This window comes from Schistocerca nitens, chromosome 2, assembly GCF_023898315.1.
Source record: "Schistocerca nitens isolate TAMUIC-IGC-003100 chromosome 2, iqSchNite1.1, whole genome shotgun sequence".
Classification (NCBI taxonomy): domain Eukaryota; kingdom Metazoa; phylum Arthropoda; class Insecta; order Orthoptera; family Acrididae; genus Schistocerca; species Schistocerca nitens.
The window spans coordinates 411,771,113-411,797,981 of record NC_064615.1 but is presented as its reverse complement, the minus strand read 5'-3'; the positions used below and the strand labels follow the sequence as shown (position 1 = coordinate 411,797,981).

At 39.1% G+C, this 26,869-nt stretch overlaps 1 protein-coding gene across 2 annotated transcripts in view; it reads left to right on the top strand.

Annotated features, from left to right (window-relative positions):
* LOC126236271 (vacuolar protein sorting-associated protein 18 homolog) overlaps positions 1–26,869 on the top strand; it is a 349,435-nt gene that overhangs the window by 168,710 nt on the left and 153,856 nt on the right. For both annotated transcript variants that reach the window (XM_049945428.1, XM_049945429.1), the window contains 3 exons: positions 8,256–8,422; positions 20,734–20,869; positions 23,151–23,369. In XM_049945428.1, coding sequence (XP_049801385.1) covers positions 8,256–8,422; positions 20,734–20,869; positions 23,151–23,369 — 522 coding nt within the window. The remainder of the gene's footprint in view (positions 1–8,255; positions 8,423–20,733; positions 20,870–23,150; positions 23,370–26,869) is intronic.

Sequence of the window (26,869 nt, the reverse complement as noted above, 5' to 3'; positions counted from 1 at the left end):
CCTCTGTCTGCACTATAGTTCAAATGCAGATATCATGGTTGTCAACTGTTTCCCCTTTGATTAAAAGTTCTAAAGTATCTTCATGACTTTCTTTTAGCAAACTCCCAAATGGGCTGGGGAAGTAATTCATATTCCAGTTCTTGAAAGTTTATTGTTTCGTCTTGACCTGCAACAAGATGTCGGCATGCCAGGTCGTTTCTTTAATTGTAAGTGATCAGTTTCATGTAGAAGACAAGAAGCTACCTTACATTTCATGTGTTTTGTGGTGAATATATCTGAATTGTGTACCAGATTTGTCTGTTTGCTGGTCTAGAGCATTCCTCTGTTGCCCTATATAAATGAGTTTTCATTTAGCAATTGAAATCCTGGCTAGATAAGAACCAGCCCAATGCCACCACAGTTGAGGGAACAGAAGATTGGCATGTGAAGTTAATTTTCCAGCTAATTGGGAAACAGCAGCAGACAGCTAATTAACTCAGTTTCACATTACTGTTCGTCCAGTTTCAGTAAACAGCTACTATTACCTTGCAATGGGTAACAAATACAGTAACAGGCAAATACTATGGTTGTTGTCTGAGTGAGAAAATAAAAGAGAAGTTGAAGAACTCTGTTTCTTCATGTCAATGCAACTACACATAAAGGTATTTTGGTAGTGTGAAAACTGAGGAGTTTAAAATATGAAATGTTGGAAAATTCATTCTGTTGATCAAACTTGCACCCTCTGTTTTTCATCTCCCCAAATCTAAAAACAGTTTATGACTCAAAAATGTTTTGAGTCCAAGTAAAGTTTATGAAAACTGTTGTTGGGTATTTTGCGGTACTTTCAGAATTGCATTACTGTGGTGGAATCTACTCATTGAGAAAATGTTGGACAAACAACTTTGGCCTATAAGTGGACTGTATTGGGGAGGAAATATAAATTTATTAACTAAAAATACAGTATTCTACTGGCAGTCAGGAACTTTTCAGCCTTTTCTTATAGCCATGGAGACACAAGTGCTGAGTAAGTGGATTGAGGATGGAAAAGACCTGCTTTTGTTTAGTAACAAAATTATGAAAAAGCTGAAGAAGCAGGGATTGTTGCACTCTTGGTTAAAAAAAGAATGAAGAAATGTTTACAAGCAAACCTCATTAGAAAGTATTGCATCTCTAAACAGATCAGATCACTACGCATAGAACTTCCATTGTCATACCTCAGCAAAAGATCTTGCTGAGAACCATAGAAAATTCTGGTTCTACAAAGTATCACTAAGTGGTTTGAAGGCTCCTAGCCAGTATCCAGTCATGTGTTGAGCAGTCCGCTGTGAAAATAGAAGACACCAAAAAGGAAGCTAAAGATTTGAATTTTGCACTTAAAAATCATTCCAGCAGTAGGATTGTAGAGATACACCAGTTTGACCATTGCACAGGCTCCTGTGTGGAGAAGATAGAAATAGGTGTCTGTGGCATTGAGAAGCAACTGAAAGAGTTAAAGACAAAGAGGTCACCAGGTTCAGATGGAATCCCACTTCGGTTTTACAGAAAGTACTCTTTGCCATTTATCACAAATCTCTTGCCCAGTGCAAAGTTTCAAGTAACTGGAAAAAAGCATGGGAGACCACTGTCTATAAGAATGGTAAAAGACATACAAAATTATGTAACAATGTCCCTGAAGTTGGTTTCCTGCAAAATTTGTGAGCGTATTCTAAGTTTGACTATAGTAAATTCCCCCGAGACAGAAAAGCTTCTGTCACAAGTCAGCAAACCTTTAAAAAGCATAGCTCATCAAAACTCAGCTTGTTCGTTTTTTGCACAATATCCTATGAACCATAGAGGCAGGGGAGTAGGTAGATTCCATATTCCTGGATTTCCGGAAGGTGTTTTATCAGTGCCTCACTGCAGACAGTTTGTGAAGATGAAGCACATGGAATATCTTCTCAGATATATGAGTGGCCCAAAGACTTTTTAAATAATAGAAGTCAGTATACTGCCCTGAAAGACAAGTCTCTATTAGTGACAAGAATATCGTCACTAGTGCCCCAGGGAATATTGATTGGGCAGCTCTTGTTTTTTATGTACATAAACTATATGGCAGATAGGGTGAGCAGCAACCTGTAACTATTTATTGATGATACTGTAGTATAAGGGAAAGTGTCACTGTTGAGTGACTGTAGGAGGATGTAGGATGATGCAGAAAGAATTTCTGTTTTGTGCAATGAACAGTGTTCTAAATGTAGAAGCATATGAGTTAAAGCAGATGAATCACAAAACAATTCTTTAATATCTGCATACAGTATTAGTAGTGTGCTGCTGGACACAGTGATGTTGATTAAATACATAACAGTGGAAATCCCAGGTTGGAATATCAACAATATTGATATTGGAATATCAACAATATAATGAAAATTTGCTCACCTTAAAGATGTTAAATATAAGCTTTTGGCCAAAGGCTTCTTCAGAAAAGAAAAATATACTCACATTCACACAAGCAAGCACACTTCAGACACACATGATGATTATCTCTGACCACTCCAGCCAGACTGCAAAAGAAACGCGTCAAACAGGAGCAACAATCCGGGCCTGTGCAGGGAAGGGTAGCACGGTATGGATGGGGGAAAAGAAATTGGCACTGCCTGGCAGAGTGTGCAGGGACTAAAAGTAGCAGGACAAGGCTACCAGTCACAGCATTGAGAGGCAGCAGGGGAAGGAGAGAGAGAGAGAGACAGAGAGAGAGAGCGAGAGAGAGAGAGAGAGAGAGAGTCGGGGGGAGGGGGGGCAGAGAAAAGGAGAGGGACAGAGAAGGGGAGAAAGAAAGATTAGAAGGCATGCCAACAGAGAGCAGTGCACAATGAGGGTGAGGCGAAGAGAATAGTGAGGAAGTGACTGGACAGAGGGGACAGAAACAGTTGGGAGGAGGTTGTGGGCACAGCAGATTACTGTAGGTTGAGGCTGAATGTTTTCCAGAGCACAGAATGTGTTGTAAGGATTATGGATAACTCCCATCTGCACATTTTGGAAAAGCTGATGGTAGAAGGGGGGGGGGGGATCCTGATGGGCAGGATTGTGTAGCACCTGTTGAAATCATGCAGGTTTTGTACAGCTGCGTGTTATGCGACAGGGTGGTCCAGTTTGTTGTTCGCCAGAATTTGGTGGTGGCTATCATCCTGGGGACAGCTGGTTGGTAGTCATACCAACATAAAAACTGAGCCTATGACAGGACTTGGATAGTGAGTGCTGCATGGGTAGATTGGGCTGGGTTTGCACATGGGTCTTCCACAGGGATATTATCCTTGTGGCAATGGGTTGGGTTTGGGAGTGGCATAGGGGTGGACTGGGATGTTGTGGAGGTTGGATGGGCAATGGAACACCACTTCAGGAGAGGTGGGAAGGATCTTGGTTAGGGTATTCCTAATTTCAGGGCATGGTGATAGATAATCAAAGTCCTGATGAGTGATGTGATTCAGTTGATCCATTCTTGGGTGTTATTTGAAGACGAAAGTGGTGCCCCTTTGTACCTGGTTCTTTGGGGTTGCGGGAGGATTTGTGGTATGTAGGGATATGGAATGGAAAATCTGTTTGTAGACTAGGTCTGGGGGATAGTGTCTGTCTTAGAAGGTCTTTGTGAGATGTCCAGCATACTGGGCAAGGGAGCTCCCGTCACTGCAGATACTCCATCCGCGGGTGGCCAGGCTGTATGGGAGAGATTTTTTGGTACTGAAGGAATGACAACTGTCAAAATGCAGGTACTGTTGGTGGGGGTGAGTTTAATGTGGACAGAGGTGTGGATGGAGCCATCAGAGAGGAGAAGGTAAAAAATTTGAAGGTACGCCCATACACCATGATGTCTCCCTACATCATAACACCTGGACCCCCAAAATGATCCTGTTGAACGATGGTCATGGATGCATTATATGTTACACCTCTCAGCGTATGAGGGTACATCCAGAATCACTGATCAGACTGAATCTGCTCTCAACTGAGAAGAGCACATGACACCAATCCTCTTTGATCATCATCATCATCATCATCATCATCATCATCATTTAAGACTGATTATGCCTTTCAGCGTTCAGTCTGGAGCATAGTCCCCCTTATAAAACTCCTCCATGATCCCCTATTCAGTGCTAACATTGGTGCCTCTTCTGATGTTAAGCCTATTACTTCAAAATCATTCTTAACCGAATCCAGGTACCTTCTCCTTGGTCTGCCCCGATTCCTCCTACCCTCTACTGCTGAACCCATGAGTCTCTTGGGTAACCTTGCTTCTCCCATGCGTGTAACATGACCCCACCATCTAAGCCTGTTCGCCCTGACTGCTGCATCTATAGAGTTCATTCCCAGTTTTTCTTTGATTTCTTCATTGTGGACACCCTCCTGCCATTGTTCCCATCTACTAGTACCTGCAATCATCCTAGCTACTTTCATATCCGTAACCTCAACCTTGTTGATAAGGTAACCTTAATCCACCCAGCTTTCGCTCCCATACAACAAAGTTGGTCGAAAGATTGAACGGTGCACAGATAACTTAGTCTTGGTACTGACTTCTTTCTTGCAGAAGAGAGTAGATTGTAGCTGAGCACTCACTGCATTAGCTTTGCTAAACCTCGCTTCCAGTTCTTTCACTATGTTGCCATCCTGTGGGAATATGCATCCTAAGTACTTGAAACCATCCACCTGTTCTAGCTTTGTTCCTCCTATTTGGCACTCAATCCGTTTATATCTCTTTCCCACTGACCTTACTTTCGTTTTGGAGATGCTAATCTTCATACCATAATCCTTACATTTCTGATCTAGCTCTGAAATATTACTTTGCAAACTTTCAATCGAATCTGCCATCACAACTAAGTCATCGGCATATGCAAGACTGCTTATTTTGTGTTCACATATCTTAATCTCACCCAGCCAGTCTATTGTTTTCAACATATGATCCATAAATAATATGAACAACAGTGGAGACAGGTTGCAGCCTTGTCTTACCCCTGAAACTACTCTGAACCATGAACTCAATTTACCGTCAGCTCTAACTGCTGCCTGACTATCTATGTAAAGACCTTTAATTGCTTGCAAAAGTTTGCCTCCTATTCCATAATCTCGTAGAACAGACAATAACTTCCTCCTAGGAACCCGGTCATATGCCTTTTCTAGATCTATAAAGCATAGATACAGTTCCCTGTTCCACTCATAGCACTTCTCCATTATTTGCCGTAAGCTAAAGATCTGGTCCTGACAATCTCTAAGAGGCCTAAACCCACACTGATTTTCATCCAATTGGTCCTCAACTAATACTTGCACTTTCCTTTCAACAATACCTGAGAAGATTTTACCCACAACGCTGATTAAAGAAATATCTCTGTAGTTGTTACAATCTTTTCTGTTTCCATGTTTAAAGATTGGTGTGATTACTGCTTTTGTCCAGTCTGATGGAACCTGTCCCGACTCCCAGGCCATTTCAATTATCCTGTGTAGCCATTTAAGAGCTGACATTCCACTGTATTTGATGAGTTCCTACGTAATTTCATCAACCCCAGCTGCTTTATTGCACTGCAATCCATTGACCATTTTCTCCACTTCCTCAAATGTTATCCTATTTCCATCATCATTCCTACCCCATTGTACCTCGAAATCTGAAACATTACTGATCGTATTTTCACCTACATTGAACACTCTTCAAAATATTCCCTCCATCTGGCCAAGCAACCCACAGGATTCACCAGCAGTTTTCCTGACCTGTCCAAAATACTTGTCATTTCCTTCTTACCTCCCGTTCGAAGACTGCTAATTACACTCCAGAATGGTTTTCCAGCAGCTTGACCCAAAGTCTCCAACCTGTTTCCAAAGTCTTCCCAAGATTTCTTCTTGGCTGCTGCAATTATCTGTTTGGCTTTGTTTCTTTCTTCAACATAACTTTCTCTGTCTACCTGAGTTCTATTATGTAGCCATTTTTGATACACCTTCTTTTTCCTTGACTGTGTCATTCTTTGATCATCCAATCCATTTGCTCTTGCAACACAAATAGTGCTGCTGTTGTGTGGGTGTTAACAGAACACAGTTTATTGGTCATCAGGCAAAGAGACCACTGCCATGCAGTCACTGTGCCACTGTTGAGTGTGAGACTGTATGCCTTTCAATCCTGTTAAATGTGGTTGCAATTGCATCTGCTGTTTGACTTGGAAACATTCTTGCCTCTTGCACAATATGGCTGTCAACTGCTGCTGCAGTTGACCATGGTGAACCACCACCTCTCCTTCAAGCAGCAGTGCTTGTGGTTTGGAATGCTGCCCATGCACACGAAACAATGTTGTGAGCAATAACGAACTCTTGAGCTACACTGGTACACTTCGTCTTTCTCCCTGTTTCATGATGATTCTTCTCCATGTGTAGTTATCCATATTTTGTCTCCAGATCATGCTGTAATGAAGTACACCACCATAGTGCACTGTAATGGCCTGCTGATACACAAATACAGTCTTTCCCCATTCCTTCAGCTGCCTTGTGTTGCAGGACCAGCCCCATCTGGTGCTGTAGTCTCGCTGACCTCGTTCCGTGTGACACCGAGCTTTCTGTGCACAACTCGCAGACCTCTGGCAGCAAGGCCCCTCACTTTCATTCATTTTTACTGAGGAGTTAATATATTATGTTACTTTATCTGCCTCATTCTTAGGTTCTGCAGAGCACTAGTGTGACTCATCCTTGAATATTGCTTGAGTGTTTTGGATCCCCACCAGATCAGATTAATGGAAGACATTGAAACAGTTGGGAGGCATGCTGCTGAATTTACTAGTACATATTATGTTCAATATACACATAAATATTACAGAGATGCTTTGCGAACTCAAATGGGAGATCCTGGAGGAAAGACGACATTGTTTTTGCAAGAAACAATTGAGAAAATTTAAAAAATCTTTATTTGCAGCTGACTGTCTAGCAAACCACATAATTGTCACAAAAGTTAATGTAATCTATTACACTGTGAAGGAAACAATGATTGAAACGAGTTTTGTCAGTGCATTAGATATATACTAATACATAAACATGTAGTACTGCAGAGCTGAACATGAGTCCTGCCTCAGAGTAGCTAACATGTGCAGCAGCCAGAGCCTCCAAATGTAGTATGTCACGAAAGATGGGCTGGATGTGTTCCTGGTGAACTGCTCTCTACACAGTTTGTCAGAGAGGCCACCAACACCAACAATGACTGCTGGAGGACTGCAGTGAAAAAGTTGACGATGAACTATGGCCTAGAAATATTTGGTGGGTGATAGGGCAAGTGAACTTTCAGGCCATAATAGCAGTGATTCCTGTCTTCGTAGCTCTCAATACATATGAATCTAGATTACATGCTTTGTATAATGGCCTCCTAAACAACCACATTGGTATTTGTCTGCTGTGTCACTCTGCAATGGAGGCTGCAATATTGATATCACCACACTTACATGTAACACCCAAGTACATCATTTTAGGACAAGTTGTACCAAGATTTTGCCAACCAGCTTGGTAGGAACAGTATGTAAAGTGTACTTTGTTGTGGAATGTCTTCTCTGTTTTGGGACAATGTAAACTAACACAATGGCATACATGTTATGATCCCAGCCCACAGTAGATAAAATGGGACAATTGATGCAGAGAGATCTGCTGTGCTGTGATCGCAGTGCGTGTTGTTATACCTGCTTGTTAATGTGTACAACCCTTTTCTACCCACTGGTTCCACTCGCCTGACTGCTAAGCAGCATATCGTGATATTAAAAACCCATCTCACAGACTTTGACATCACTTGCTTTACGTTTCTGTATTATTTTTTGGATTTTTATTAAATAAGCTACTGTAACAGATATTTCTAGGCATGTAAGAAAGGGCACTAGCACCTGTGTGCAGATCATTTATCATTTTTCTGCAGTTTTAATTACTTATTGCTGGTACACTGATCAGCACATCCTGTGAATTGGGAGTGATCTGGGCCATCCTTCCTGTGTATTAAAATTTTCACAACAAACAATAGTGTATGTTGGAAAGTAGGACTGTTTTGTTTTGCGATATTATGTTTTGGTAGGGGGAAAAATGCAGTAAATTGTATTTCAGCCATACACATCCATCTTTGATGTTGTCTGTGAAAACCTTAGCACCGAGAACTATTCTATAAATGTTGTTAAGTGATGTTTTCTTGTCCTATAATAATTTTGTTTGAATGAACGTAAGTACAAAATTTACTTACCATATGCAGAATATACGTGATACAATTTTATTTTTCAATGTGTTAATTACATAACTCATTCTTCCAGCACTTGATGTATTAAAGACTCAAAACAGGAAGGAACTCTTTTACCAGTTTACACCAGTGCTAATACAGGCAATTCCTCGAGAAACAGTGCAAGTCCTCATTGAAAAAGGTCGAAGCCTTAGTCCAACTAAACTACTGCCAGCACTTGTGAGCTGTGATCGTGAGCAGGTTTGTAGAACTGAAAGTTCTTCGTTATTGAAAGAATATTTATTAAAATGAAATATCAGGGTACTGAAGGAATATCCAATCAAGAAAATAATAAATTTGAGACAGGACTGCTGGCAAGAACTTTCAGGACAAGAAATATGTATTACTGGCTGTAGATACATAAAAAGTAGAAATGACACACTGCCTAGCTTTAGAAACTAATAATTCCTTCCTTTGGGAAAAGAGAGAGCAGATTGAGGAAGTTAAAAAGAAAGTCACTCATACCCCAGAATGAGACATAACCACCTGTATTGAGGATAGAAGTAGTGTCATTTCTGTTCTTATATGTGTCAGCAGTACAACAAAATTTCATTTCCTGGAGGGAAGTAGTGGCCAGAAATTATGGCTTAAATTTACCGGAACTGAAATAGTCTCTATAGTTAAAAGAAAATGAAAGAATCTATCCTACACATAACACACAAAATGACAGATAAAATACATAGCTTATGGTATTACAAGTATTGTTAAAGAACTTCTTCTTGGAAATTAAATACACACACACACACACATACCTTCTTTATTATTCTGTTTTTGTCCTTCACCCTCCCTCTCCATCTCATTGCTTCACTATTCTCTCTCTCTCTCTCTCTCTCTCTCTCTCTCTCTCTCACACACACACACACACACACACACACACACCTTCTTTATGATTCTTTCTCCCCCTCCCTTTTGTTCTTGCCCCCTAGTCTTCCTCTCCATCCCGCATTGCTTCTCTATTTTCCCATTCTTCCTCACTGTCACTGCGTGCCAGTATTCAGCAACCACTTTGCAGAGTGAATATCTCATTTTGGTATGGGAGAATTTTTTGTCACCTTTTTTTTTCATAAATGATGCTGCAATTCAAGCAACTCAACTAGCATAACACTGTGATAATTAAATGCAGCTTGGAATGATCCTCCTGCCATAGTCAAAGTTTTATTGGACACAAGAAATGTGGAGACCATAGAACCCAATTAGAAATTGCAGAAGTGAAGTTATGACAGTGGGAATACTATGACATAATATCTACACTGCTTGATACTAGTTAGGCAGAGGGTACAGGGACACACCAGAAGTCCTTCTGCAGCTCATACACAATCCCCTTGAAAAGGTATGATCAGTGCCCAGATGTAATTATGGTCTTGTGGGACAAGCAGTCAGAAGCACATACTTAGTATTGTAAGTTATTACTGTGAGGAAACTGAAGTGGCAGGTATGTCTTTCTGTGAGATTGACAGACGAGAAATGAATGCTGCAGTGGCTCTGTCCATAGTTGTGCTACTTGCATCATGTGACTGAGATCAATATATTTAGATATTACAACCCTTCCCCACTGAAATACACACACGACTAACAGTAGTTTGTGCCTCCACAGTGACAGTAAAGGGAGGTTGACTAGAACTGATACCCCACCACTGGTTGCATCAATACCACTTGAGGTGACCAGTGGTGTTAGTTGCTGGTACTGTTCATCCTGCAGAGGTAAGGTCGGGGTTAGCTTTTTGACATTTTCATTACTGCCAGGGATTTCTGAATACAAACAGAGTACCAGTGCATACTGACTACTGTTGACTGTTTAAGATGAAGCTGTATGTAACTTTTGTATTAAGGATGCAAATGTTTTGTTGCATTCAGAGATCATTGATAAGGAATGCCTTATCATTGATAAAGAATGACAATATAGTCTTTTCAACTGTGGGATGACATGGGAAACCTTAGAAATAACATTTGTGTAATACTAATGATTAATGTAAACTACCTCACCTGTATTAATAAACATTTCCTGGCAGATTAAAACTGTGTGCTGGACTGAGACTTGGACTCTGGATCTTTGCCATTGTGGGCAAGTGCTCTACCAACTGAGGTGCCCAAGCGTGACTCAACGATCTGTCCTCGCTGCTTTACTTCTGCCAGTATCTCATTTTCTCATTCAAGTCTCAGTCTGGCACACAGTTTTAATCTGCCCAGAAGTTTCATGCCAGTGCACAGTCCGCTGCAGAGTGAAAATTTCATTCTGGATTTATTGTGTTACAGCCGGTTTCATCCGTAGAACATCTTTGTGTTGCTGAGTTGTGCTAAAGTCTTGATATAAATGATCTTGTCATACGTACTGCTAAAACCAAATCCAGAAACAAGGACCACAGACATTCTGCCAACTGCCTGGCAAAAGTATGCTGAGCAGGCACAACAGAACGACGCAGCAGGCTGTGTGTGTTTACCGTACTACCACCAGGCAGTCAGCAGAATGTTTGTGATTATTGTTTCTGGATTCGGGTTCAGCCTACAAATGACAACTAGACCATTTATATCATGACTTCAGCACAACTGGGCAACCTGAAGATACTCCAAGAACAAAACTGGCCATACCACAATAAATGTTTCGTTATTCAAGTAAGGTAGTTTTCATTTATCATTAAATTAATGTCTATTGCAGTGCTCAACATAATCAAGATTATTTGTGTAATAATTCACAATGCGTATAGAAGCATCACGGGTTTACCCATGGTCTAGGTGTTTTATCTTCGACTGCTAATCCTGGGTACTGGATTCAAAGCCAGCCACTTCTTAACTTTTGAATAAAAATCGTCGACAATGATGGCCAAAGATTACTGGCTTAAGAAGTCACCCTCATTATGCCAACAGCCTTATCAAAGAGGGTGAAGCAGCTGACAGAGGCCCAGGTCACTCACTGCTCTTGGGGTGGGAAATTGACCCTAAAAGGTCGAAGAATCAGATATTAACAATGGCATGAGGATACATAAGGCAGTGGGAACCACTGCATTATAGACACATAATTTAAAATGTGTAATGAAGATATCTCCATTGGTAAGAAATTCTGGATCTGTCCCACATTTGGATCTCTGGAGCAGGACTGCCAATAGGAAAGTGACCATGAGGAGAAAAGTAACTGACCATTGATACGAAAACATTCTATGAGTCATAGCATGGAATGTCAGAAGTTTGAATGAAGTAGGAAAGCTAGAAAATATAAAAAAAAAGGATATGAAGAGGCTCAATCTAGATATAGGAGGGGTCAGTGATGTAAAACGGAAAGAAGATAAGCATTTCTGGTCAGACAAACATAGGGATATCAACAGCAGCAGAAAACGCAATAATGGGAGTAGGATTTGTGATTAGGGCAGAGAGTGAGTTATGTTAACGGCTCAGTAATAGTGTTGTTCTCACCAGATGCAACAGAAAACCAGTGCCGACTATAATAGTTCAGGTATATGTGCCAACATCACAGGCAGCAGATGGAGAGAGAGAAAGTATATGAGGGTACTGGATGGGTAATCCAGTATGTAAAGGGAGAAAATCTAATAATCATGGGGGGCTTGAAAGTGGTTGTAGGTGAAGGAATAGAAGAAAGGGTTACAGGAGAATATGAGAGAGGAGAATATGAGAGAGGAGAAAGTCTAATTGAGTTCTGCGATAAATTTGAGATGATAATAGTGAATTCTCTGTTCAAGAGTCACAAGAGGAGGAGGTATACTTGGAAAAGACCCAGAGGCACAGGAAGATTCTGGTTGGATTACATCAGGACCAGACAGAGATTCCAACAGCAGATATTGGATTATAAGGAAAACACAGGTGCAGACATAGACTCAGATCACAATTTAGTAATGATGAAGAGTAAGTTGAAGTCTAAGAGAATCGTCTGGAAGAATCAGTGTTGAAGGAAGTGGGGTACTGAAGTACTGAGGAATGATAAAGACATTTTGAAGTTCACTAAAGTTGTGGGTACTGCAATAAGAGATACCAGAGTAGGCAGTTCAGTTAAAGAGGAGTGGACATCTCCCAACGGAACCACAGACCTGTGAACTGGGGATTTTGGTGAGTCTTCGGTATGTTGTAGAGGGCTAGCGGGTTTTCGTGCCATGGCCCCTAGTTCTTTAGAAAATCAATGTTGGTGTTTTATGAGTACCTCCTATATTTGCAACATTTGACACATTCAAACCAAGCGAGAGTACTGCTGCGGCTAAGGTTCATAGGTACCGTGCTTGTGGTACTCATTTGTCAACCCTGTAATGTTTACTTTTACAGGCAGTTAAAATTTTCACAAAAAAAATTCAAAATTCTTCTGACTTGCTAAAGGCTAACAGGTAAATCGCTTTGAGGGAAGTAGTAGTAGTAGTAGTAGTAGTAGTAGGAGGCTTCTAAGGGACTCGAAGCTCCTGTGCCGATCTCACATGATTCCTTCAGATGCTCCTGTCCTGTGCTGCCTCTTGCCAGTTATTTATTCCAAATCTTTTGCATGTGCAATAAATTTCATTGCACCAAGTATTCCTGGCTCTCCCCCTTGGTCTTTTGCCATATGGCTTCTCCCTGTACATTCTTAACACAATTTGGTCTTCTTTCATCCTCATCAGATGTCCAGCCCATTGCAGTCTTCCAGCATTTATTATATTTACTATTATTGGTTGTTGTGATAGCTCATGGATTTCTATGTTGTGTCTTCTCTTCCAGCATTGTGATTCATTGTCATAATGTGGACCAAAGATTTTTCTATAAACTTTATTCTCAAACACTTGTAAATGGTGGTGGTCTGTTTTTGTTAGGCTCCATGTTTCTGCCCCATAGATTAGAACTGGTTTAATGATTGTATTATATAACTTTATTTTAGTTTTCCTAGTCAGCAGTTTGGACCCTAAGAAATTTTATATTGCATAATAGGCTTGGTTAGTATTTTGCAGTCTCGCTTTTATTTCTATATGTCTCTGATTTTGTTCATCTAACACTGAGCCCAGAAATTTGAACTGTTCAACACACTCAAATTTGTGTTCACCAACTATTATTTACTTATTTATTTGAGATACATATTCCATAGATCCAGTATGGTGTGATTACACATGAATGTGGAACGAGTCAAAGCAGATACAATATAGATATCATACAATTCAATACATACTGGTATATTACACATGGTAGATGAATGATTCAAAACTGGTACAATACAATAATATAATCAAGATAATAAACAATACAATACAAAAATACAATAGTGATAAAAAACAATACAGATAACAATGACAAAGGAAATAATACAAATTACTACTCAAATTATTTCTCTCTGTTGAAGAATTCATCTAAAGAGTAGAAACATTTTTCCAGTAGGAATTCCTTTAGCTTTTTTTTAGTAGCATTTTCTTTTCTTTTAGACACTTTATATTACTTGGGAGTGTGTTAAAGATGTTTGTACTTTTGTACTTTACCCCATTTTGTACCAGAAAGAGATTTTTCCATTCACAGTGCATATGTGGAATTCCCAGTTGAACCAGTTTTCTATGTGAACGCCTAGGAACTTTGTGCACTGAACGCTCTGTAACTGTTGGCTCTCGTGTGCAATGTTAATCTCTTCTGGGCTTGTGTAACTGGATTGGAACTGCATGTAATTTGTTTTACTGAGGTTTATTGCTAGAGAATTTGCCGTGAACCAGTTCAGAGCATTTGCAAGTGCTTGGTTGGCATTTAACTCTACGTCAGTGGAGGTTTTTCTGGCTGTCACTATACTTGTGTCATCTGCAAACATTGTGATATTGCTAGCACTATTTGAGGACAGGGGTAGGTCATTAATATATATAATAACTAGGAGGGGACCAAGGACTGACCCTTGTGGAACTCCATGATGTACTGTTCCCCAGTCAGACTCCACCTCTCCTACTTGGGGATTGTTAACACCTAACACTATTTTTTGTTTTCTGTCTTCTAGATATTATCTGAGCCAGTTACCCATTTCTCCATGGATTCCATATTGGGCTGCTTTTCCTAAAAGTATTGTGTGATTGATGCAGTCAAAAGCTTTAGTCCGGTTACAGAATATGCCAACGGGTAATTTTTTCTTGTCAAGGCATTCTAAAACATTATTTGTAAGTGTATAAATTGCTTCAGTTGTAGATATGCCTGATCTGAAATGAAATTGTTGTTTACTAATTAGTGCAAATTTTTCAAGGTGATTGACAATCCTGACGTATATTAATTTTTCAGAGACTTTAGAAAATGCTGTTACAAGAGAGATAGGATGATAGTTGGAAACATCTGTGGGATCACCTTTTTTGTAGAGGGGCTTCACAGTAACATACTTCATTCTGTCAGGGAAGATACCTTGATTTAGAGAGGAATTGAATATATGAGCTACAACTTTAGAGAGTTGATTACACCTGGCTTTTAGCAGTTTGCTGGAAATATTGTCTACACCTGATGAATTTTTACTTTTTAGAGACACTATGGTTTTTCTTACTTCTTGCACGGTTATGGGGGCCATACCCATCATGTCTATAGAGTTAGGGAAAAGTTCTTTCATAGTTTTTATTGCCTTTTCTGAGGAGCCTTTGCATGCTGTTTTCTCAGCAACAGTTAAAAAGTGCCCATTAAAGATTTTAGCTACAATATCTTGATTTTGAACTAGCTTACCTTCATTGTTAAGAGTCTCTTTGATGTAATTTGCACTAGTCTTATTTCGTATCGCTTCCCATATAGTTTTGATTTTATTAGTGGAGTTATTAATTTTTGAGCACAGATACATATTTTTTGATTTCTGAATGACTTTGTTCAATATTTTATAGTATTTTTTATAGTTCTTCAAAAGGTTAGGGTCATCTGATGTTTTTTTTTTTGAGGCAATGTACAACTCTCTCTTCCTTATGCAAGAAATCCTAATTCCGGTGGTAATCCAAGGCTTGTTGGTGGATTTTTTAGTGTGGGTTTTATATATTGTTTTTGGTAAGATACTTTTAAATATTAGAGCCACTTCATTACTGAAAAGGTTGTATTTGGAACTGCCATTTTCTACATTATATACTGGACTCCAATCTACATTTTGGAGATGTGATTTAAAGATCTCAATAGTTTCATCAGTAGATTTCCTGGTAATTCTCCAGTTGGGACCACTATTAATCTCACAAATACTTGAATTGTTAATGGTGAGTCTTTGTCCATCATGGTCAGAGAGACCATTCAGGACTTGCCTGACAGCTATATCATCAATCTTGGTTATGTCAATAAATACATTATCAATTAATGATTTTGTTCATGAAGTTATTCTGGTGGGAAAATTTACAACAAAAGCAAGATTATATGAGGACATCAAGTTCTCAAGATCTGCTCTGTCTCTGGAATTTGTTAGGAAATTTGCATTGAAGTCTCCAACAACTATGACATATCTACTGAGTTTTTTAGATGTGATTGGTTATCCCATTGATCTCTACATCTTTGAACTATCGTGTATTTCGTTTTCTCATCATTTACTTTCAGGCCAAGTCTTGACGCTTCTGTTGCAAGCTCCACAAATAATTGCCTAATCTCTGTTTCACTGTTTCCAGTGAGCACTATGTCATCTGCGTATGCTAACATGTTAATTTTGCGTTCTTGGAGGATCCCAGCAGGTACCAGTTTGAGTTTCCTCACAACTCTTTCTAAAGCTATATTGAAGAGAAGGGGGGGGGGGGGGACAAAGCATATCCTTGTCTTAACCCAGTTTTATTTTTAAAATGATCAGACTTTAATCCATTTAGTAAAACCCTGCTTGTACTTTCATCCATGCATACTTTGCAGAGATTTATCAATTTAATTTGGAAACCAAATTCAGTCATTACATTCCACGAGCTTTGTCTATGGATGGAGGGAAGATTCCTTTAATTCATTCTTTGATTCTGCATCAATTTGGTACACCTGTTTTCATAGTAATCTTCAAGTATGCATCAGTCACATCAAAGGAAGAACAATCTTTTGGAAAATAAACAAACTGTGTTTTCCAGTATAGGTTTTGAAAAATTCTTGTTCCTGCAAGGCAGTAGCTTTCATTAAATGTGCATGGTGTTCTACAGATTGGTGTTATGGTTGCTTCTATTTCTGTTTTAGCATGGCAAGCGACAGCAAGTGACACGATTCTGTAACAAACGAAATACATTGAAGAAAGTTCCTTGTAGTTATTGATTTATTAAAATAATTACTATGGTAAAAATGACTAGATTTTAATAATTTTGCATGACATTTACTATTTAATGATGTTCTGTTTGATGGAAAAAGAAAAGAAAGAAACTAACATGAAAATCTGCTCAGGATAGGCCTCTGTACAAGATACCGAAGACTCATCAAAATCTGTGATTAATAGGTCTGGCAGTCCCCTTGTCAGTTGAACAGGAGTGAACATCTCTGAAAAGCGCAGTCACTAACGTTGGGTAAACAAACATAGATACAAGGAAGATAACGGCAAAGAAACCTTTGGTAACAGGTGAAATACTTCAATAGAGCAACAAAAGAAGGAAGTACACAGATGTTCAAGGAATGAAAGGAATACAGCAATATAAATCCATTAAGAATGAAATAAATAGAATGTGCAGGACAGCCGAAGCGAAATGGCTGCAGGAAAGATGGGAAGAAATTAAAAAATGGACTGACTCAGCATACAGAAAAGCCAAAGCAGCCTTCAATGAAGTTAAAAGCAAGGGTGGTAACATTAAGAGTGCAATGGGAATTCCCTTGTTAAACACAAGAGAAAGCTAATAGGTGGAAAAAATACGTTGAAGGCCTCTATGAGGGACAAGGACTTGTCTGGTGATGTGACAGAAGAAGAAATCGGAGTCAGTATGGAAGATATGGGTGTTTCAGAATTAGAGTCCAGAATTTATGAGGGTGAGTCAAATGAAAATCTTAAATTTGTAATAACAAATGGAAATTTCGCACCGTTATCCTGTAAGTTGGTAGGCGTGCTACAAACAGCATGCAGAATGGCCTGTAGGTGGCAGCATAGTGCAGATGCACACATACCGTCGCAGTATCAGTGTAAAGATGGCCGCCCTACTTGCGACTTGCACCAGGGTAGAACAGCGTTCTGTTATTTGGTTTTTGCATAGTGAAGGTGTGAAACCTATTGAAATTCATCGACGAATGAAGGTTCAGAACGGTGATGCATGTTTGTCACAGCAGCAAGTCTACGAATGGAGTAGGAAGTTGGCAAATGGTGTGACTTCAGTGGAAGATGGTCCTTGTCCAGGTCAGGCACAACAAGTTGTGACCCCACAGTACATTGCAGCAGTTGAAGCCATAGTGAAGGAAAACTGCTGAGTGACACTGAATGCCATTGCAACATATTTACAGATTAGTCATGGGGCAGCACACCACATTGTGCATGATGTGCTCCAGTTTCACAAAGTGTCTGCAAGATGGGTGCCATGGCAGCTGACTCCTGAAATGAGAGAATGAACTGTTGATGCTTGTGAAGAACTTCTTCGGCGCTTTCAACGAGAAGGTGATGGCTTCCTTGCAAGAATCGTTACTGGGGACGAAACTTGGGTTCACTTCCATCAACTGGAAAAGAAGAGAGCGAGCAAGGAATGGCGCCATTCCTCATCACCAAAACCAAAGATGTTTTGAACAGAACCATCAGCAGGGAAGGTTATGCTGACTATCTTTTGGGATGAAAAAGGCATCATTTTGGAGCATTACATGCCTAGAGGGACCACTGTCACCAGTGCATCATACACAGGTCTCCTAAAAAATCATCTTCGGCCAGCAATCAAATCAAAGCGACGTGGATTGCTGTCAGCAGGTGTCCTTTTGCAATATGATAATGCAAGGTCCCACACTGCCGTACAACAGTTACAACAATCACAGACCTGCATTTTGAGTGTCTTCCTCATCCACCATACTCACCAGACCTTACCCCATGTGATTTCCATATTTTTGGACCACTCAAAGACGCAATGGGAGGAAAGAAGTTCCATTCTGATGAAGAGGTACATTATGTGGTGCATGAGTGGTTGCACGGACTAACAAAAGAATTTTTTTCTAAAGGAATTTATGCACTTTGTAAGCACTGAAGGACTTGTATTGAGTGGGGGGGGGGGGGGGGGGGAATTATGTTGATAAGTGATACAGCTTTGTACCACTTCTGCACAAAAAATAATATTAAAAAAAGTTTAAGGTTTTTGTTTGACACTCCCTCGTAAAACAGCTTTGGAAGGCTTGACATAATATAAGAGAGAAGGGTAGGTAACATTCTGTCAGAATTTTTGAAGTCATTGGGGAAAGAGGCAACCAAATCACTATTCACATTAATGTGTAGAATCTGTGAGTTGTGACATACCATCGAACTTTTGGAAAAATTCCATCCACACAATTCTGAAGCTAACAAGGCATATAAGTACAAGAACTATGACACAATCAGCTTGACAGCTCATGCATTGCACCTACTGACAAGGATAATATACAGAAGAATGGAAAATAAAATTGAAAATCTGTTATATGACAATCAGTTTAACTTTAGAAAGACAGTGGCACGAGAGAGGCAGTTCTCACCTTGCGCCTGGTAATGGGTGCAATGCTGAAGAAAAATCTAGATATGGTCATAGGATTTTTCAGTCTAGAAAAAGTGTTTGAAAGTGTAAAATGCTGCGGGATGTTTAAAGTACTGAGAAAGATAGGAGTGAGATGTAGGGAAAGACAGGTAATATAAAATATTTGTGAGAACGAAGAGAGAACAATGAGATTGGGGGATCAGAAGAGCTTGGATTAAAATGGGATACAACCTTTCACCCTTGCTGTCGAACCTATAGCTTTGGGGAAATAGTGATGAAAATAAAAGAAAGATTCAAGAGTGGAATTATTCATCACTTTCACTGAAGATTGCAATGTCATCAGTGAATCTTATCATGGCTATCCTGTCGCCCTGAATTTAAAATTCAGGGCGACAGGATATCCATGATAAGATTCGCTGATGGCATTGTAATCTTCAGTGAAAGTGATGAATAATTACAGGATCTGGTGGGTGGAATGAACAATCTAATGAGGAGAGATTATGGATTGAGAGTAAACAGGAAAAAGACAGAGGTGATTAGATGTAGCAAAAATGAGAATAGTGAGAAACTTAGTATCAAAATTGGTGATCATGAAGTAGATGATGATAAGGAATTCTGCTACCTCGGAAGGAAACTAACCCATGATAGATTAAGCAAGGAGGGCATAAAAAGCAGACTAGCGCAGGCAAAGAGGGCATGTCTGGCCAAGGGAAGTCTACTAGTATCAAAGAAATTTCTAAGAATGAAGCATTGGAAATATGGTCCTACAATAGAATGTGTTAAAAATCAGGTGGACTGATATGATAATGAATGAGGTGGTTCTCCGCAGAATTGACAAAGAAATGATCATATGGAAAATATTCACAAAAAGTGGGGGCAGGATGATAGGACATGTGCTGTGACATCAGGGAATAAGCTTCATGGTATTTGGGGGAGCTATAAAGGGTAAAAGCTGCAGGGGAAGACAGAGATTGGAACATATCCAACTAATAATTGAGGACATAAAGTGCAAGTGCTGGTCTGAGATGAAGAAGTTAGTGCAGGAGAGGAATTCATGGTGGATCACATCAAACCAGTAGGAAGACTGATGACTTAAAAAAGAAGAAAATCAAATAAAAATAAAAGTTTCTGACTCACCGTGAAGGATTTTTAAGTGGTCCTGTCGATTTATTCTGGTGATAGTTGTTTCGTGGCGGTATATTGCATGGTGTGACCCATCTTCACTTTGCTCATTCTGCTGACCTATGTTACTAATGATGCAGTTCCAGCTGAAATGTCTGTGAAAGACATAATTATACTTTGTCACTGACAGTATATCATTTTATAAGGTTGTGTAGGTGCTGTCATTGCAGTCATTGTTTGCTTTGAGGAGTTTTTCACTTAAACAAAACCATTATTGGAAAGAACCAATTTCACAGCATTTTAGCTGAATCATGAGGTGTATTCTGTATCATCGGGTGTAATCTGTACAAACTGGTAGACAAATACTCACATAAGGTAGCAAGAAAACATAAATAAAATGAAAAAGTATATACAGGATGAAAATACTACAAAATCCAGTCATTTTCAGATTAGTGGGAGGGGGGGGGGGGGGGGGCGTAAACTACGAAACTGGTTGTGTGTATAAATAAAGGACTCGTGGCTAAAGTGATCATATCTTTTCAAAATAATCTTATATAAATGAAAGATTTAAAAAATTTAATTTGGAATTATTTTGCAGTTGCTACCCATCATTGGATGCAGGTCATAGAACAGTCAAAACAAAGGGTCTTCAATGAAAATGTATCCTCAAGTGCCACAGAAAAGTATACAATGATGGCAATAACCAAACCATGTCACGAAATGAATAGCAAATAAAAAAAATAAATGGGAATTATTTTTAAGTACGAAATGTCACATGCTCATATGTAGATTTTTTTTCCATTAATAAAAGTAAGTACATAGAATTATGCTAGTAACAGGACAATGTGGACATAAATGTATTTTTCCTCCTTTCAGGCTAATGAGGCTATACGATATCTTGAATTCTGTGTTAATACCCTACACTGCCAACAACAAGCTATCCACAACTATCTGCTGTCACTTTATGCTAGAATGAAGCCAGATAAGCTTATGCATTATCTTGCCTCACAGGGTAAGTACAGACAAATTGCATATCATTTGCAGCAAATGTGTTAGTTATAGGTAGATATATATATTAATGTAATGGCCACATGGTTAGAGGCGCCATGTCACTGATTGTGCAGCCCCTTCTGCTGGAGCTTAGAGTCCTCCCTTGGTCGCGGGTGTGTGTGGTGTTCTTAGCGTAAGTTAGTTTAAGTAGTGTGTAAGTCTAGGGACCGATCACCTCAGCAGTTTGGTCCCTTAGGAATTCACACATATTATTAAGGCCTGCTGTTTTAGATCTTGGAGAATCTTTCCCAACCAATTGTGAAGACTTAACCTTGGTCTGAACATCATAATCATAGACCTATATCTCATCACCAGTTATGATTCTCTTAAGGAATGTCTTATTCTCATTTGTGCTCTTCACAGATTGCAAGGTGCAGATCTTTCTGTCTTGACTCATGAGCCATGATGCATTGCGAGATGCTGTGTCAGTATTTCATAACATGATCCAACTGAAATGTCACATTCTTCTGCAATGTCTTGGGCACTTAGTCTTTGATTGGAATGCACAATTTTGTTGATGTTCCTGACATGATCTTCGTTGGTAGATGTAGAAGGACATCCTGAATGAGGGTCATCTTTAACTTCTGTCTGGCCATTATTAAACTGTGTGAACCATTTGTAACATTGAGTATGGTTTATGTACTCATCTTCATCTTGAGTTTCATGCAAACTTTAAAGTAGACGCCTTGCTCCTCTAACTCTTCCATTGTGAAATTTGCAATTTGCGCAACACAATGTTCTATTCAATACAGCACTGAACAATAACTAACAGACATACAATGATGAAACGTCTGGCAGTTGTACATTAAACACAGGCATGTGCAGGGATGCCTACCACATTTTGCCCCAACACATCCATTGGTGCAAAATTATGAATGTTTCAGAATTTTTTGAACCGACCTCATATGATTTGCAACAATATGCTTGGTTCACACAGGTGCCACCTACACAGCTCACTCATGTTCCACATTGAAATTCTTGCTGCTACTTCACTGTGGTATTGTAGGATCTCAGAGGTTGGCAAGGTGGTACTGAAGCTAATCTGCTACATGGCCAAAGGCTTCCGATTTATGCTGAATGAGGACTGGAATGAGACTGTTTGAGCTAGAGTGTTTCAAAATATTTAATAAAATAATACACGAAATGGAAAACAGATCTCACATATTTCACACCATTTCAACTGACCTGATATTTTGGTTAAGGAAATGCCTAAAATAAAAATTTGTATCACATCGTGAAAAATGAACTGCTATGGGAGCCAAATAGCAGACATTGAAACAGCAGAAGTGATTAGCAAAATAGCTGCTTTCAAGTGCCAGCTGTTGAAAAGCTTTGATACAGCTTCCCATTTTGATATTTTGAATTTTTTTTATTATTATTTTTCATACAGCTTCACATTTGGATATTTTGAAGGTGTTTTTTTCCCAAAATACGGGTTAAGAGCTGGTAGCCTTTGTAGGTGGAAGCAGACTGTCGGATTCAGTGATCTTGTTGATAAAATGAGACAAAGTTGCTAAACTGAACTTCAGTGGTATAATCAGTGAGGTAAAAGCACTCAAAGCAAGGAAATGCAAAGCAGAATTATAATAAAAACACAATTTAGGAAAAGGAATATTTTTGCAACCCTTAATTATAGCTATTTTTGTTTATATTTAATAATTTATCCAGTAATAATAATTTATGAGGAGCAGATGAAAACTGTTGTTTATAATACATCATACTAAAACAGTTTACAGTAGCTGCCATAAACAATAAGATTCATATGTTCTTTTACTGCAATCTTTTTAGAAAGTGCATACAATTTGTAATTTATTTACTACAATGATACATTTTGGTTGTTATGTGCAGTGTCATGAATATGTGTAATATTTTTCTCAGTAATTTTTAGTTTTTGTTAAACCTACTTTTGAAGTTATAAAATTTACTAAATCTTTGAAGTTTTTTGGGGGGAGGGGGGGTGGGAGTCACAGTTTTGGCAGCTCTGCCAGGGTCACAGGATCACCTCAGTACAGCCTTACATGCACATGCTAATCACTCTTCAACAGTGTAACTGTCCGTTTACATCAGCCATGGCTTCACAACTGAAACAGTGCAATACAGGATACCAATAAAATAACTACTTATTTCCCCAGATGTAAAAAGTCTATGGTTGTATGGAGACTTCTTAGACACAATGATACACTACATATTATTATACCATACATGCTTTGACGACAAAAAATATGTTCATTATCTAAAAACAGGTCAAGAACCAAGTATGGTGTGCTATGATATTCACTACGCCTTACGGCTTTGTCGTGAGCTTCACCTGACTGAGGCCTGTGTCCAGTTGTCAGCACTGCTTGGCCTGTGGGAAGCAGCAGTAGACCTCGCACTCACTGTGGATGTTGGACTGGCAAAGCAAACTGCGAATTTACCTCAGGCAGACAGTGAGCTGCGTAAAAAGTTGTGGCTTAAAATTGGTAAGTGTCTTTACTTTGATATCTTGTAGTTGTATGATCATGTGCTTGTATTTTAGAAACTGCTCAGTAGTAGGTCATTGATCAGTGTTCATTATTTTTTCGGATTACATGGCTGAGGAAACTGATGCAGTTGTTAAGATGCTGGACTCTTGTCCTGGAGGATCAAGATCCCATTTTCTGTTCAGCCAACCCAATTTACCGAGCAAGGTGGCACAGTGGACTCAGATTCGAGAGAAAGATGGTTCAAACCCACGTCCAGCCATCCTGTATTAGGTTTTCCAAGATTTTTCTAAATCACTTTAGGCAAATTCCGGGATAGTTCCTTTGAAAGGGCATGGGCAACTTCCTTCACCATCCTTTCCCCAATCCGATGGGACTAATAAACTCGCTGTTTGGTCCCATCCCCCAAATCAACCAACCAACCAACCCAATTTATGTTTTCTACAGTTCCCCTAAATCATGTAAGAAAATACTGTGATAGTTACTATGAAAAGGACACAACTGCTTCTCTATACACCCTAAGTCTGACCTTTGTCTACCTCTCAAATGGCCTCATTGTTGACGGGACATTAAAATCTAAACTGCCCTGCGTTTTTTTTTTATTTTTTTCTATTTTTATGTTTTATTTTTTGCATCCATGGTTTACTTCCATGAAACCACAGAAAATTGTGTGTGCATGACAAATTTCAAATACTTAAAGAATAGAGAAGCAAAGAGCAGCTCGAGCTCCCTGCTTCACAACTCCAGTTTCATTGTCTTTGGATGCCTGTGATTTTGGGGTGAACTGTCACTTCTGCATAACATTAAGAATGAAGATGAATCTGCAGAAGTCCACAAATTACTGGAATGTGCCAAAATCTGATGCAGAGAAATGGGGAAGTTGATTTGGTCTTAAAGCTGATTGTGGGATTCAAAATATTGTACAAAGTGTACTGGGAAATTTTTACAACACAACTCCGATTATTATACTTTTTCAAAATAATTCCTGCTACACACAGTGAATCTCTCTAGTCTTCTTAATCACTAGTCAGACAACTTTTACAAATAACTTCTGGCAACTGTGATCACCTGTCATGCCTCACAAGCAGGTGATTTTCCCTTGCAGAAATGCTTCATGCTGTGTATAAAATTTTCTCAAGGGTGCTCAAGAACTTTCAGGCCTGCTGCAGCCAGTCAGTCAGCACAAATTTGTGACTGGTGCACTGGATTATTGTAATTAAGTGATCTCAGCGTTCATTGGATGGCGTTACTTGCCTTGGGGCATGTATGCTCTGTTTATTATTTCTTAGTGAATTGCCTTTTTTCTTCTGAGAAGAATGCCCCCCCCCCCTCTCCCATTTCACTATACAGTGTATCTAATTACTGTGATATTCTTGCTGTTACCAAATGAGTGGCCATCACATTTAAGGGAACAGTGCTACTAGGACTTGGCAGTTCATTTACAGAGACATTCAGACTTTCAAACCATCACCAGTAAACAAAGAAACCAACTCAGTTCTCACCTTAATGTTGTGTACAATTTATAAATTACAGATGCATTTGAAAAACTTATCTTAATATTCAAGATGAAACAATTTCTCCTAACATATGTTCTGTAACATGACTGCTGGCTGTTCACTACATGCTTTAAATCACAGTAATCGGCAAAACTTTGTGTGGCAAGCTGCTCAGCATCATAGCTACAGCACTGAAAAATTATTAATGAGAAAAATGGAGCTTATTTTGTTCTTTGGTAATAGCCAGTCTTGTAATAACTTAAGTGAACTGATTAATGCAATGAATAACATTAATATATTTATTCCAGCTAATAAATAATTTAGGACTATATGTGTCAACTCATGGAATAGTAGACGCATTGAGTCATCAGTAGGCACATAAACAAGACTGAAGACTTCATTTGCTTTCGGATGAATTCTTTTTGGAGCTAGAGTGCAGACACACACACACTGTCTCAAAAAAATGACAGATAACGCATGTAATTTAAAAGATCTCACTACCAGGGCAGGTTGGTAACATCAACATTGTGGTTTTTCAGAGAACAGATTAACTGCAACAGAGAACAAAACGTACAGTTTCTGACACAGAACTCTTAAAAAAGTAAAATTTTGCTGTCCCAAAGTGACCAAATAGTTAGTGATCAGTCATTTTAAATTCTTAGGACTGAGGGTAGGTGGAAAGCTTACTTGGAAGTATTGCATTTAAGATGTTGTGCAGAAATTGAATACTGTGATCTTCATAAGAATGACCACCACTGACTCTGACACTGAAATGTGGGCTTATTTACATTGTTTACTTTCACTCTATTGTCAACTATTGTATCATATTCTGATTCAACTCAGAATCAGGGTTCTAGTAAATAGAGAGACCACACACATGTGCTTATATAGAACAGAACAAACAGCTAGATTTATCTGTAAATAGATTATTCATGTATTCGATTTGTGATGGTGTGTGTTATTTGCACAAAGTGCAATGTTTTGCGGCACTATGTGCATTCTCTCTCTACTCTTTCCTTCTTTTTCCTTGCTTGTTCCTTTTTCCCCTCCTTCCCCACATCTTTTTACTGGTATTCACATGCAATGCACTTCAAAAGAACAGTAAAGCAAGACAGGCGTTTTGATTGGGGGATATTTCTTTCTTCATGGAAAAAATGCTGGTTGTACTGGTGGGAAGGAATATTCAGTGAATAATGTGGATGAATTGGAACAATGCTATGATTCCTCACTCTTAGGTATCTGTGGATCACTGGTGTTTTCTGCCATAGATCACTGTGAGATCTGATACCTCCTATAGACTTCCATCATGTTGTATGTTAGCCCATTTAGATCATTGTGAGATCTGCTACATCCACAGACTTCCATGACATTGGATGTTACCCAATTTAAAGTGTTCCTATTTCTGCATTACCTTGCAGTTCAAGACCTTGGGCATCTTCAAAATCTTGAGCAATTGTCAAAATGTCCTCCAAACAGGGAGGTGATAGTTTGTATGCTGCAATGTGAACCTCCTTTCCAGCAACAGTATAATTATTAGGTTGATGCATAAGTTTTTAGCATTTTTCTTTTCCATTTTGGTATTCTGATTTCTATGGGTTTATAAATAGATTGTCATGTTTCTATTTGTAGTTCACTGTTGCTACTTGAGATTGTGTTGTCATTTTGTTATTTGGAGATAGAGAGTGGACACAAGAAACTGGAGTGCTAAGTTGAGAAATCAGAAGATTTCCTCTGTTCGAGTTCAGTAGAGGGGTGACAGAAGCAGATTCAGTCAGAAATATGTGGTGGGGATAATGCCACTGGACAGAACACAGCAAGAAAATTGTTTTCTCGTTTTAAGACGACGGTTTTGATGTTACTTATTCCCCATATTCAGGAAGAACTTCGGGGTTTGATGGAGATCATTTAAACACATTAATCTACAATGATGCATGTCAGTATACTCAAGTTACATGCAGTGGGAAAGGTTCAAAAATCGGGTGTATGAATACAGCACATTCTAAG